The sequence below is a fragment of the Ctenopharyngodon idella genome, chromosome 6 (assembly GCF_019924925.1).
Source record: "Ctenopharyngodon idella isolate HZGC_01 chromosome 6, HZGC01, whole genome shotgun sequence".
Taxonomy (NCBI): domain Eukaryota; kingdom Metazoa; phylum Chordata; class Actinopteri; order Cypriniformes; family Xenocyprididae; genus Ctenopharyngodon; species Ctenopharyngodon idella.
The window spans coordinates 3425066-3440012 of record NC_067225.1 but is presented as its reverse complement, the minus strand read 5'-3'; the positions used below and the strand labels follow the sequence as shown (position 1 = coordinate 3440012).

The 14947-nt window shown below is 36.5% G+C and overlaps 2 protein-coding genes across 15 annotated transcripts in view; one reads left to right on the top strand and one right to left on the bottom strand.

Annotated features, from left to right (window-relative positions):
• Positions 1 to 1773, bottom strand: part of LOC127514061 (KICSTOR complex protein SZT2-like) — a 105788-nt gene extending 104015 nt beyond the window's left edge. For 7 of the 14 annotated variants that reach the window (XM_051896420.1, XM_051896429.1, XM_051896422.1 and 4 more), the window contains exon 1: positions 1622 to 1773. In XM_051896420.1, coding sequence (XP_051752380.1) covers positions 1622 to 1645 — 24 coding nt within the window. In that variant the 5' untranslated portion in view covers positions 1646 to 1773. The remainder of the gene's footprint in view (positions 1 to 1621) is intronic. The other 7 variants (XM_051896427.1, XM_051896425.1, XM_051896426.1 and 4 more) reach the window with 1 other exon arrangement.
• A 224-nt stretch (positions 1774 to 1997) lies between these two features.
• med8 (mediator complex subunit 8) lies at positions 1998 to 4583 on the top strand. Its single transcript, XM_051896436.1, has 6 exons — positions 1998 to 2242; positions 2505 to 2626; positions 2707 to 2851; positions 2964 to 3104; positions 3913 to 4324; positions 4409 to 4583. The coding sequence occupies exons 1-6, from the start codon at positions 2237 to 2239 to the stop codon at positions 4477 to 4479; spliced, it is 897 nt and encodes a 298-aa protein (XP_051752396.1). The 5' UTR covers positions 1998 to 2236; the 3' UTR covers positions 4480 to 4583.
• Positions 4584 to 14947: the final 10364 nt, after the last annotated feature.

Sequence of the window (14947 nt, the reverse complement as noted above, 5' to 3'; positions counted from 1 at the left end):
TAGTATACGATGTAACTACAGAAGAGTCAAGTTTTAAATAAGAAAAATATCGAAACTCTTTGGTTATTTTTGAGCGAGATGCTAACGGTCTAATCAGATTCAATGAACTATGCTAAGCTATGTTAAAAGTGGTACCGCCAGACCCGGAGATCGGCTGAATGGATTCGAAAACGGTAAAACTCAACTGTTTAACTCTAGGGGAGTTGGAAAATGAGCCTATTTTCAAAAAACATGTCAGTCACTTCATTATAGAAGAAAAATATCGTCTCAAAAAACTGCCTGGTCTTTGGTTTTTGAAATGAGAGATGAGCTACTTTTAGAAAGAAGACTGATACAAAGATTGATCCTTGTGATGTTGAATGTGTTGTAGTTATGCTGCACAGTATATGTTCGCACTTTAACTACAGTATCACATATACAACAACATCATAAGAATCATGGCACAGTGCATAATCTGATCTCTAACAGAAATTAACCAGCAAATACACCAAAAATAACCCAGATATTTAAAATGTGGGAACATAGTGAAAACCTTCTAACATTTAGTATATTTCCTGTTCACAAATTCAAAATGCATGTTCATAAATACATATAGCCTATGTATATAGTACAGTGGGGTCCAAAAGTCTGAAACCACTGCCTTTTTCTAATTTAATACTTTTTACATTACTAATGATATTATCACAACAACAATTTAAGTGGAAATGAATTAAAAGTCAGGGTCAGATATTAACCAGGGCCCAGGGCAAAATGAAAGACAAAAATACCCCAAATATTTAAAATGACCAGACATCATAGCAATAGATACATGTATTCACTGTCACTCTGAATGTCTTGCTTAGTTATTATTATAAAGTGGTTCATTTACATTAAATCAATTGAAGCATTTTACATAAATAGACAACACAATGCAGATAAACAATGTTTTTATGTGGTTAAAAATATGCCAGCATAAAAAATTTTAAATCGATCCCAGTGGGCAAATACCTTGAATCCTTCCAGAAACAGTAAAAAGAAGTATAAAACTAACAATCCAGATTTCACTTTGGACATCAAGTAGGGGCCAAACAAAGTACCAAAACTGTTTATCATACAAAAGTAAAGGAAACAAAAAGGTCTTTAGAGTTTGAGTGTCTGATTGTTTCTTGACAGGCTAAAAAATGAGTCCAATGCTGAGAGACACTTGCTGCAGTTTTTGTCCCACAAATTGCATCTACTGCTGGAGAATTTTAAAAAGCTTCAGCTAAATTTGAAGAACAGCGATAAATACATGCAGTGTGTCCACATTTAATACCACTCAAATATGATGTAAATGAACAGCGTGTTGTTGTTGTTGTGTAGTCTGAGGGAGTGGCTGCAAACACATGACAGAACTGCATTAAACTGATTTACTTCCAACCCTTCCGTTAAACTCCTTGCAAATATCTCTTATTTTTTAACAGTTTATTTACAGAAAAGGACATTCGGTGCAGGAATAACAGAATAAAAGTCTCAAATTTCTTCTCAAATAAATGTTTTCCAACTGATCGGTTTATTTGCTCTGTTTACCTAACCTGTAAACATTTCCGAGCAGGAACTGAACAAAACAAACAAACTCAGTAAAAGTAAGAGTTTAATTTACCTCATTGTCCTGTCTGTCTGCCATGCCGTGCTTCGCATTACTGGCAGGTTGTTTTTGAGCGAGTTTTAGAAGGTTTGTGTCAATATCTGTAAACTGCAGCTCATCTGACTGACTGCAGCAGCTTCACTTCCCGTTCACGAATTCAAAATAAAAGCCCTCATATATGATCAAAAATATGCTATAGATAAAATTGTATATGTGTATGAATGTACATTACAGTATAGGGTACAAATGTGCAAATTCAAATTTTCACTCAAAAATCAATTTTCATCTTTACATGAAATTATTAGTATTAAATATGTCGAAATCCTAAAGAATTTGTTTGGCTCCATGTGCTAACAAGATTTTTCGGACCCTACTGCATCTTTGGCACAGTAGATAAACTGGGAATATAAACAGCTTAGTCTGCATTTTCTTCTGATAATTAAACTCGAATAATACACTACAATATTGGTCTACAAATTAGTATAAATATGTTGTGATGTTATTTATAATTATATATTAGAAAAGTTAGGAACCGTTCTTTCGGGTGTGTTTTGACAGCCGGACTCGATTTACTGCTGCGAGTGTTTGTTTACTTCCGCTCAGTTGTGCTGTTCTGCTAGTAGCTTTGAAATGCAGGTAAGTGGATAAAACATTCTCACTTTATATCTATTTCTGCAGCTGTTTGGCATTTCGAAAAAGATATTTAATAATAATGACACTAGCACACAGGTAGTTTGCGAGAAGAGGACTTTTTGCAGTTGGTTTTATCTGCGGATAGAGTGCTGGCATGCTAACTGCCGATACTTGGACTACAGAAATAACACTTGAAACTGTTATTATTGTTGTATTATGTCATATAAGAGCTGAAGGGTGATATATTTGTGTTGTATTTCAATAGCAGCGGGAGGAGAAGCAGCTGGAGGCGTCAATAGAGTCTCTGGTCACTCGCGTGGCTCATCTGAAAGGTTCCCTGCAGAGTTTCATTTATAAACTGGAAAATGAGTATGAGAGGCTCACGTGGTGAGTAAGAACTACACATCTTTACTGATAAACTCCATAGTGCATCTGTCACAATGTTGACTCTGATGTTTTGAATTCAGGCCCTCTGTGCTGGATAATTTCGCCCTTCTGTCTGGGCAGCTAAACACTATCAACAAGCTGTTAAGAAATGAGAAGACCCCATCATACAGGTCACAGGTCATCATACCCCTGCTGCTGTCTCCTGATCGAGATGAAGAGCTGGCAGTGAGTATATTTACAGTGTCACCTTGGTTATGATGAGTGATGACACCATAACTGGCAAAAAATTGACTTTTTAATTTTAAGGTGAAACCTTCACTATTTTGTTACTTCCCAGAAACTAACAGAGCAGCGAGTGCCTGTGTTCAGCCATGAGATCGTGCCGGACCACCTCAGGACTAAACCTGACCCAGAGGTTGAAGAACAAGAGAAACACCTGAGTGCCGAAGCAGCCCGGATCGGACCTGAAGTAGCTCAGGTAAACAAACACATAATGAGTGTGGAAAAACACCCTAACAACCATTCAGAACACTTCAGCATCCTCCTAGCAAGATGTCTACATCCCTTTAAACTGAAATCTGATGGCCCAGGTATTCAGACTAAATGAGGCTTGTTTACTCTCTGATATTCCTGTGATATGCTTGTGATCCTGTGTGGCCAAAGCAGACAGAAGAATAAATAAATACATTTATTTATGAATAAATAAATGAATGTACTTTATTTGTTTCAATAATATTTATTATTTAATATTTTGTATTTTGAGGGGATTTTATGGTACTAGACAATATTCATCTCTAAATTATTCACATTATTTTTTCTACATAAAATAATGCAAATATTACAAAAAAAGTTTCATATTTTCAATTAATACAGTGATGTGGTGTTTAAGTTCTGTGTGTGTGTGTGTGTGTGTATATATATATATATATATATATATATATATATACACACACAAACACACACACACACTTTGTTTTAGGCAATTTGTAGATTGTACCCCAAAAAAATTTCACTTTTTTCCCCACTTTTGTTGAAGATCAAAAGTTGGACTATTTTTTTTAAAGACCATTTAGCCTTTTCTAATCATGCCCACATATTTTTGTGTTCATATAGCAAAAGTCACCAAGTTTCTACCATTCTACCAATGAAGTAAAAAAAAAAAAAAAATTCAGTCTAAAATGACCAAAGTCCACCAGAGTTTAAACTAACCTTTAAACTGCTGTGAACATTTTAAATGTTAAATGTATAAAGGTTGGTTGTTGAATTTTGTTCTGTTTTCTTTTTAGAAACAGATCCAAACATTGAATAAACTTTGCTCTAATCTTTTGGAAAAGCTGAATAATCCTCGTGACGACAGAGACTCTGAAACATCAGGTAGTTTAAACGTTGCTCCTAGGTTTTATATTTGCCAGTTTTTCATGTGTGCAAAGTCATTAGATGTTAAATGCATGTTTCTATTCAGCTTAAGACAAAACAAGCCATCCTTCAATCCGGCTGACACTAATGCACTGGTGGCAGCGGTGGGGTTCGGAAAGGGTCTGTCGAAATGCAGACCACCTGGACCCGTCGCCCCGGGTCACCCTGGACAGCCGATGATGTCAACAGGCCCCACACTACATCAGGTCACAGTCGCTGGAACCTCGAGCCATCAGGCTGGCATGGGCGGGCAGGTCGCCCAACAGCAGCCTGGACAACCTGGTACCACATTCAATAATATACACAAACAAATTTGGGCTTAAAAATCATCATTTATCATGCTAATTCAATTTTCTGTTTTAATAGGTAAAATGCCCAGCAATATCAAGACTAACATCAAGTCTGCATCTGCATCCATGCATCCTTACAACCGATGAGTTTCATGCATAAATGCTGCATTTTGTGATACGATGCTTGGTATTTAAGACAACAAAAGCTCATTTGTTTTGTGCATTTTCAATAAAAGCATTTTTTAAAATAATATAGTGGTATCATATTTCTCCTATCACAATCAGGATTGAGGATTTCAAAGAAATGAATTCAAACTTAGCATAGAGAAATGCAGAAAACGTATTATAACAACTGAAATGAGCATTACACTTACTAAACGTAGTGGTCTGTTTTAGTCACTAGGTGGCAATATTGGCTGTTTTTAAAAAATGTGTCCGTTAAATACAAACTTGTCTGACATGCTAAGTACAGTAACTTTCAAAAGTTTTGGGTCAGGAAGATTTTTTTGAATTATTAAAAAATACTTTTATTCAGCATTAAATGGTAAAAAATGACATTAAAGACATTTATGATGTTATTTCAAATAAATGTTGTTCTTTTGAACTTACTATTCATCAAAGAAACCTGAAAAAAATCATGGTTTCCACAAAAATCTGAAGCATTTTCGTTTTCAACATTGATAATAATCAGAAATGTTTCTTAAGCAGCAAATCAGCACATTAGAATGATTTCTGAATGATCATGTGACACTGAAGACTGGAGTAATGATGCTGAAAATTCAGCTTTGATCACAGGAATAAATTGCATTTTAAAAAATTAAATTGTAATAATATCTCACAATATTACTTTAAATCTGAAATATTACTGACCCCAAAATTTTGAACAGTAGTGATTTTTCTCAATGAATAATTGATATATATAGAGAGAGAGAGAGAGAGAGAGTAGTCAACATTTGAAGTGGATCAAAACCTTTCATCAAAGTTGTCCTAAAACCTTCTTCTTAGGACAACTTAGTTCTTAGGACAACCTTGATTAACTTTTTTGATCCACTTCAAATGTTGACTACTATCTATATATATATATATATATATATATATATATATATATATATATATATATATATTGTATTGTAGTACCATGGTGTTTTGGAAAGAACTTTGTGCATGAACATGATGATCATCAAAGTTTCTTTTATAATTTATTTTCATTCATTGTGTTGCTCCATCAATAAATATCATAGACTTTAGGACTAGGGGAAAAAAACATTTTCATTTTTAAATGCTATTTTAATGGTTCCTAATTTTGTTTTGTTTGTCTCCTATAAATGATGTTTCATTAACAAAGTTCAGGAGGAGCACGTTCAAATGATCTATCCAAACAACTTGTCATCAGCAATCGCCACATCTATTTTATCAGCATATATAAATACCACTCTTAAAAATAAAGGTTCCAAAAGAGGGTTTTTGAAGTGATGCCATAGAAGAACTATTTTTGGTTCCCCAAAGAACCTTTTACTTAAAGGTTCTTTAAAGAACCAGTGTGAAGAACATTTTTATAATCTAAAGAACCTTTTGTCCAATGGAAAGTTTCCATGGATGTTAAAGGTTTTTCATGGAACCATCGATGCCAATAAAGAACCTTTATTTTTAAGAGTTCCTCAACCGTTTTCAGCATCCACCACGTGACTCCTCACTCTTGGCTTGTTTCTACCACAGCCAGGAATAAAGGGGGAGTAGCCTACTCTGGGTTCAGGCCAAATACCGAGCTCGGAGCCCTCTCTTCAGACAGCACGCCAAATGCACATACCATTTATTTTATCTGACTTATTTGTAAGTGTGAACTCGTGAATAGGTTTACATGCATCCAAGGTCAAAAACACTTTCAATTTTCTCATAATATACATTACATAGACCCTTTTCACATTTCCGGGTTTCTCAGAAGCAGAAGTTGTCATAGTTGGGTAAGCTTTTAATGCGGTGAATGAGAGACTTCATTAAATATATTTTCCATTTGCGCAAATAGCAAAAGAAAAACTCCACAATAGTGTTTTCACAACTTTCAAAGAGAGGGGAAAAAAATAGAGAGGTATTGATAACGGCAGTCAGAAGAAAAATGAAAAAAAAATAAAATAAATAAATAAATAAAAATATATTTTTTCAAAAAATGCAGGATTTACAATATTAATGACCATTACAACGCGTCATCACAGTCTGTGAAAAGGGTCTATAGCACATCACCTCATTTCTCAAAGAGTCTGAAAATGGTTCGTTAGAAGAGGCATCAGTCTCGCTAAACCCCTCCTTTCCGAGAGCCTACTCTGCTCTGATTGGTCAGATGGCCCAGTCTGTTGTGAATAGTCAACCGCTTACAGCGTGTATCGGAAACAAAACTCCTATTACCATATCTGAATATACTTTTCCCAGCGCTTAATACTCAGTGATGTCAATGATGGCGTTGGTTTTTCCGGATCAATTCCAGCACCAGTCCTCATTCTTTGGAAGTGCATTAAAGTGGATTTGTGCTGAAAACAATATCTTCTCGACATCTCGACAACACAAACTAAACTAAATTAGTCTCTGCTACAACTACAGTGTTTGAGGGCGGGGCAAAGTAGACGTTGTTCACGGGCAGCCAAAGAAGACCACAGGCTGGCATTATGAAATGTATGTAACAGGAAGTGAGACTGGAATTGCTGAAGAGGACTCGTTTTAGCAGTTTAGAATCAATTCTTTCTTTTGGGAGACAATAACTTTATTTGTCGTGCACTTTGATCTTTACAATTTTGCAGATTTTTACATTTACAAAGAGCTCAATTACACACTGCATGAAAGGTAACATTCAAAAAAGCATAATAGGGGCACTTTAACCACTTATTGACTTTTATCTGCTACTATACCAGCAGCCCATCACCCCGTGATAACCACCTGACAACCAGCGCTGATCCCATGACATCACACGTTCAGTATCACCTCACATCGTGGGGGTGTTTAATGGTAAATCTAAAAGTGAAAATGAAAGCGGTTTGGGACCCTTTTTATTTCTTCAAGCCAATTAGCACATCAGGAACATCAGTGGGTGATACATGAATCTTCTCAGAGGATTCCCAAATTTAATCACATTCCTAAATTTGCACATAAATTAGGTATAAAATTTCAGTTCCCTTTTGTGTTTTGTGGGTGTTAATGAATACATAAGAGGAAGTAATCGCTGAGAATGAACTGATTTGAGTTTCATGCTTTTGTCCACCAATTCAGACAGATCTGCAAATATTCATGACTATATATATACTGTATATGTGTGTGTATGTGTGTAGTCATTGAAAAATTCTGTCATCTATGTTTTAAAAAATTAAGTTCACAGATTTGAATTTTTGAGCATGTGTCATAGTAAATGTAAATTTTTTTCACTTTAATTCTTTGAAATGATGATGATAAACACAAGTCTTGATGCTTCCATTATTAGCAGGCATGACATCACATGACATGATGGATGTAGTCAAGACAAAAGGAAAGCATAACGGGTGTCTTCTTGTGTTATTAGTCTAGAAAACTCCTCCATATGAGGTCAGCATTGCCCCACGGTGCCTCACATCACTGCCTTCAGCACAGCTCAACTCAGATGATGACAGTTTGTATTATGAGCAGTGTTTGCTAAGGCAAGCTTCACTATCACTGTTGCTCATTTTAGGGTTACTGGTCCCATTTGCGGTACAGACACGGAAGTCATCTTGTTTTTTTTAAGTCCCCATGAAATCAAAATTGAGAATTCTTATTTTTCATGGAATATTGCAGTATTTATTATAAATGATTTATCCATGCACATCTTTTTTTTTTTTTTTTCAATTCATGTGCCTCGTAATATTTAATCGAAACAACTTGCCCTTCCTCTTGCAGTGACTTCTCTTCTCTGATGAGCTCTCTGATGACATCACTGAGCAACATGTCACTCACATGAGATCCACCAATAGCAAACAACAACCATCCAATCAATTCCCCACGGAAAAATTCAAGAAGCCGTTTCACTCGGATATACATCACAATAAGGAAGAAAAGACTAGCACAATTTCCATTTCATGCACTGAAAAATTTTTTTTTGCTGCTTGTTCAAATTGCTTAATTAAAATGAGCTAAAGCAACACAATTGCTATACATTTTGTCCTAACTTAATTTGATTGTGTTCAGTCCACTTTAATATATATAAAATTGAAGTTTACTTATTCCATTTATGCTGGAATTACATGAATGATTTGTGTTGCATTAACTAAAACTGGGTGGGGCTTATTAGTTCCCAGCATGCTTTGCATATGGCTCAATTCAAGAGTGAGTAAATGTTGAAATTAAGTGTTATTTTATGTATTTTTGAGCAAGATGAGTTTGTTAACTAGCTAGTACAGTCTTATAATATATGAAATTGAATTGGATGAATGAATATATGAAAGCCTGAATCATGTCAGTGAGCTATATAAAATTCACTTTGAGTCTACTTATTTGGGTCACTTAAAATGACAATTCCATGATGTTGAAGTTACAAATTATGTTTAGCTTAATTGATTCATGTGGGACCGATGTACAAAATTAAATCATCAATTAAATCTTTTTCTTTTTTTTTTTTTATGAAATATTGCAGTATTTATTATAAATAATTTATCCATGCACATCATTATTTTTTTTTAAATTCATGTGCCTCATAATATTTAATCGAAACAACTTGCCCATACTCTTGCAGCAACTTCTCTGATGTTGAGGGCGGGGCAACCTGTCACTCATATGAGATCCACCAATAGCAAACAACACATCCATTCAATTCCCCACAGAAAAAAAATCAAGCCCCGCCCTACATTTATTCTTGTTCCAGAAGCCATTTCACTCGGATATACATCACAATAGGGAAGAAAAGACTAGTGCAATTTCCATTTCATGGTGCCTTTTAGCATATGGAGATTGACTCGATTACATCATTCGCGGTGCTTCATGGGAGTGGACGCTCACTAAAGATTTCTTTTGCCATTATTTACTTATTCTATAGGTGGAGATTTCTTTGCAAAATCATGCGCAATGTAGTTTTCACCAGGAATTCCTCTATTAAACACAATTACTTAAAAAATAAGTTGAAATAATGCAGTCTGATGGCTTCAACATAAGTATATACCATCAACAACCTCGCAGCTCGGCTGTCTTTAAAGGTTTATAAGTTCCTTAAAAATCAATTCCCCTTTGGAGAAAATGAAAGGGGCTTTTATTTCCAGAACCAGACTGTTGCACTCTGCAACACTGAAATATTTCTCTTGTCCCTTTAGGGGGTTCATATCAACCAACTCTCTGGAAATCACCCCCCTAGCAACCATATGGCAACAGCACCTAAGGCAATTTTGCATATGCAAACACTACAAAGAATGTAACCTTTTTAAATTTGTCACAAAAAAAAGTTAATTTGTTGTTTATTCCTGTGTTTATTGTTCTTGTTGTCATGGATGAATTCTATCATCTATATTATTTAAAAATGAAGTTCACAGATTTTCGAGCGCATGTCTTGTTGTCATATTGCAGGGCATTTCCCAGTGTTCAGCAGGCAGGGTGATGTTTTGGTCGACAGAGGAACTCAACGTGACAGCGGCCTCCCGCCTTCAGTCTCATCTGAGCCTCAGACAGAGTTATTCTGAAAATTCATCTGTTACAGAGAAATGTAGGGCTCACGAGATCTGAGCTGAGACAGAAATAACAACAAAGATTTACCCATATAACCCTGAGTACACACGCTTAAATAACTTATCAAACAAATCAACTTAACCTGACCCAACAAACCAGCAGAATGTGTCGGAAAACAGTAAAACTGCAAATCAAACAGCCTTTTTGTTCTGCCAAACGCACTTTTAATCCTTCAAAACAGTGATAATTGTTTGACAAGAAAGACAGAATAAACACAGGTCTGGATGAGCTTCCTCCAGGACTCTGACAATCTGCCATCGTCTTTCAAGGGTATTTAGATTTTATCCGCATCAACACAACGCATCCCACACTCCCTTCACTTTCGCGCTTCGTTTTGAATTCGTGTTTCAAAGAGATAAGTTTCCTGTTTGTCTCGAGGCGTTCTTTTCAAAGATGCTCGCGCACAATGCGAGAACGCATGTCTGATTCATTAACACGAGACGCTTTAGGCGCATTTCACAAAGCTGCGCTGTTTAACTTCCAACACCCACATCGCAAAAGTTCATCTCGTAAGCGCTGGCACCGTTTCCGCGATTTTCGAGGCGTTCCGCGGTTTGATCCACATGAAACGCGTGAGTGACACACGACGAGCTGCGTGAATCTTCCCCAAATGGAACTGAACGGGTCTTTTTTTTTTTTTTTTTTGTGGAAAAGTTGGTGTCTGAGGCAGATCAGAGGAATATGTTTATCTCCCTGTGGGTGGCGCGCCTGACGGATGCAAACGGGACACTTAACGAATCCAGCCGCCCTGTTACGTACTGTACGTCCTCCTGAATTAAGCAGAAAATCAACAGCAACATCTAACCTGATCTTTATCCTCTTAACAGCTCTATGACAACTCGAAACACCAGGGAGGAACCTATGATGGAGCTGAAATCCTTGCAGCTATGCACAATTCACGACCCTCATCCAGCATGTCAATATTATAAAGCCCTCGTGCAGAACACTTCAAATGTCTTTGCTCGATAGAGACGAGAGGAGATAAGACGTGGCTCATCCTCCCTCTGGTCTGCTCCGTAATCCCTGCACGGGAACAAAGACGCGCACTATCGGCTCCGGCTTTAATTCCTGCCCTGTAGACCTGATAGATGTTCCCATCCACCCCTGCGGCTCACAGATGATGATCACACACACAAGGGCGGATGTGTGTGCATTGTACTGGCATTGATACTGATACGGCACATCATACGTGCATTATGCAGAACGCGAAAACACGCGCCGATGATTCTATATGTTGTTTTTACAGCATCATAAAAGCACAAATGTCCTCATTATGTTTAAGAAACGCTGCTCCATTTTCGGTAGATGGATTTAGGGAAGAATGCCATTTCAAAACTTTTAAGAAAAAAAATGCATTTATTTAAATAAAAAAGCAAGTGAATTCCGTGAACTCCAGACTCTGATTAATATTTTATTTCTATGGGGTAGTGTTATATTGTCTGCCTGTACAGTTTATGGGCCAGTCTCAAAATCTGTGAAGAATTGTTGTTCCTGTACTTTCTATTCAACCATGTTATGTTGTGTAAGATAACATTTGATATAGCCTAATCATGTGCTGATCATGTGTTTTAAAGCATTATTTTCTTTAAAATTATAATCATAAGTATTATAATTTATTATAACTACATTTATATATATATATATATATATATATATATATATACACACACACACACACATTTTTTTTCATTTGTTTTATGGGGACTTTGACGTTTTATAATGTACAAACTGTATAGCCTATTCTGTCCCGTAACCCTAACTCTACCCCTAAACACAGAAAACATTCTGCATTTTTACATATATTATATATGTACAAACCCGATTCCAAAAAAGTTGGGACACTGTACAAATTGTGAATAAAAAAGGAATGCAATGATGTGGAAATTTCAAATTTCAATATTTTATTCAGAATACAACATAGATGACATATCAAATGTTTAAACTGAGAAAATGTATCATTTTAAGGGAAAAATAAGTTGATTTTAAATTTCATGGCATCAACACATCTCAAAAAAGTTGGGACAAGGCCATGTTTACCACTGTGTGGCATCCCCTCTTCTTTTTATAACTGTCTGCAAACGTCTGGGGACTGAGGAGACAGGTTGCTCAAGTTTAGGAATAGGAATGTTGTCCCATTCTTGTCTAATACAGGCTTCTAGTTGCTCTAGTTGGGTGAAAGATTTGGACTGCAGGCTGGCCATTTCAGTACCCGGATCCTTCTTCTACGCAGCCATGATGTTGTAATTGATGCAGTATGTGGTCTGGCATTGTCATGTTGGAAAATGCAAGGTCTTCCCTGAAAGAGACGACGTCTGGATGGGAGCATATGTTGTTCTAGAACTTGGATATACCTTTCAGCATTGATGGTGCCTTTCCAGATGTGTAAGCAGCCCATGCCACACGCACTCATGCAACCCCATACCATCGGAGATGCAGGCTTCTGAACTGAGCGCTGATAACAACTTGGGTTGTCCTTGTCCTCTTTAGTCCGGATGACATGGCATCCCAGTTTTCCAAAAAGAACTTCAAATTTTGATTCGTCTGACCACAGAACAGTTTTCCACTTTGCCACAGTCCATTTTAAATGAGCCTTGGCCCAGAGAAAACGCCTGCGCTTCTGGATCATGTTTAGATATGGCTTCTTTTTTGACCTATAGAGTTTTAGCCGGCAACGGCGAATGGCACGGTGGATTGTGTTCACCGACAATGTTTTCTGGAAGTATTCCTGAGCCCATGTTGTGATTTCCATTACAGTAGCATTCCTGTATGTGATGCAGTGCCGTCTAAGAGCCTGAAGATCACGGGCATCCAGTATGGTTTTTTTTAGATTACACATTTTTCAGTTTTACTCAAATTAGGGTGATGCAAAAATGAGTACACCCCACTGAAAGTCTCTGGAGCAAAGCTAAATTTTAGACTACAAATGTCTAATTTAACAAGAATTCAAGGTGAGTCTAATTATTCGTTACACAGGTGTCCAGCAGACAGTTGACTATAAAAGGGTGTTAAAACCCCTTCCCATTTCATGCTGTCAGCAATGGCACCACATGGAAGAGAAATGTCACAAGACCTGATAAAGAAAATAATTTCTTTACACCAGAAAGGTGAAGGTTACAAGAAGATCAGCAAAGCTTTACTTATCAGTCAGAATACTGTAGCAAAAGTGGTACAAAAATTGAAGAAAATCCGCATGCAAGTTCACTGCAGTTATCTAAAGAAGTAGAAAGCCAAACTGGGGTGACTATTTCCCGTGACACAATACGGTGTACACTGCAGAGGAATGGCATGCATGGGTGCCGTCCACAAAAGAAGCCTCTCCTAAAGCCCAGGCACAAAAAAAGCCCACCTAGAGTTTGCCAGGGCCCATGCTGACAAAGATGAAGACTACTGAGACTCTATACTCTGGAGTCATGAGACCAAGATAAATGTTTTTGGAACTGATGGCTTCAAAACTGTATGGTGTACATGGTGGTGGCAGTGTCTTTATGTGGGGCTGCATGAGTGCTGCTGGTGTCGGGGAGCTGCATTTCATTGATAACATCATTAATTCACAGATGTACTGCTCTATACTGAAAGAGAAGATGCTACCATCACTCCGTGCCCTCCGTCATGCACTTTTCCAACATGACAATGATCCTAAACACACATCTGAGGCCACTGTTGGATTTCTGAAGAAGAACAGGGTGAAAGTGATTCAGTGGCTTCTGATCTGAACCCAATCGAACACCTATGGGGAATTCTGAAGAGAAAAGTTGAGCATCACTCTCCATCCAGCATCCAGAAGAATGGATTCTAGAAGAATGGAAAAAGATAGATGTTGCAAAATGTCGCCAACTTGTTCATTCCATGCCTAGAAGACTTGGTGCTGTCATAAATCATGGAGGCCATACAAAGTACTAGATGAAACTGAAAAATGTGTAATCTAAGTTATATTATTAACCTTACTTTCATGTTATAAGTTAAACAGATGTTATATTAAACTTTTGGAAATTGTTTTTGTGTTCACTGAGATATTGTTTAAACTGTAACTTTTCAAAGGGGTTGTACTCATTTACGCTGAGCACTGTATATACACTTTTGTTTTTAATTAAAAATAATTGTATTTAACTAATTATAATATGTATATATATACACACGTGTGTCTGTATATAGTCAAACCAAAATGTATTCAGACACCTTGAACATTTCATTCATTATTACAGTTTATTCACTATAGTTTAAAAAAATGGTAATAAAATATGACAAGATCTCAGAATTAAACTGTGACAGAAAAAATCTTAATTATGTCAGATAACACTTAAGCAAAACATGGTCAGGTCAAAGTGTCTGAATAATTTTTGGTTCCAAAGTTTTATAACTATTACTGGTAGTCCACTATATGAAGAATTTTTGGGTATAATATGTCACAGTTTACTTTATTTTGCTATCCTCACTTACATAAATGAAATATAGTGTCCTGCACCCACTAGTAAAAATATATCAAAAATATCAAAAATGTCTGAATAATATTTGGTTTGACTGTGTATATATATATATATATATATATATATATATATATACAGTGCACAGCATAAATGAGTACACCCCCTCTGAACAAGTACAAAAGACGTATTTTCTTTATGATCACTAATACAATTCATGTATTAGTAATACTAATACAAATTGTCACATCTGTCTTGTTTAACTCCTGGATGATGAGCTCCTTAAATGCCCTGATCTTTAATGGGGAGTGTTGCTCAAATCATCTCTACAGAATCCCCCACAGGTGCTCAAGAGTGTTAAGAATGAGTGCAATACATGTCCACAGAATGATTTTTACCTTGGGAGAATGCATATCCTCATTGTCATGTTGAAAAAATGCCCAACAATGCAGGGAATGAGGAAAGGGTAACATCTTCTGTTTCAAGTT

Bases quoted from the DNA above. Each gene is read 5' to 3' on its own strand.
- med8 (XM_051896436.1), top strand. The intron at 3,105-3,912 runs GTAAACAAACAC...TTTTCTTTTTAG, and splicing joins TCGGACCTGAAGTAGCTCAG to AAACAGATCCAAACATTGAA. The intron at 4,325-4,408 runs GTACCACATTCA...CTGTTTTAATAG, and splicing joins ACAGCAGCCTGGACAACCTG to GTAAAATGCCCAGCAATATC.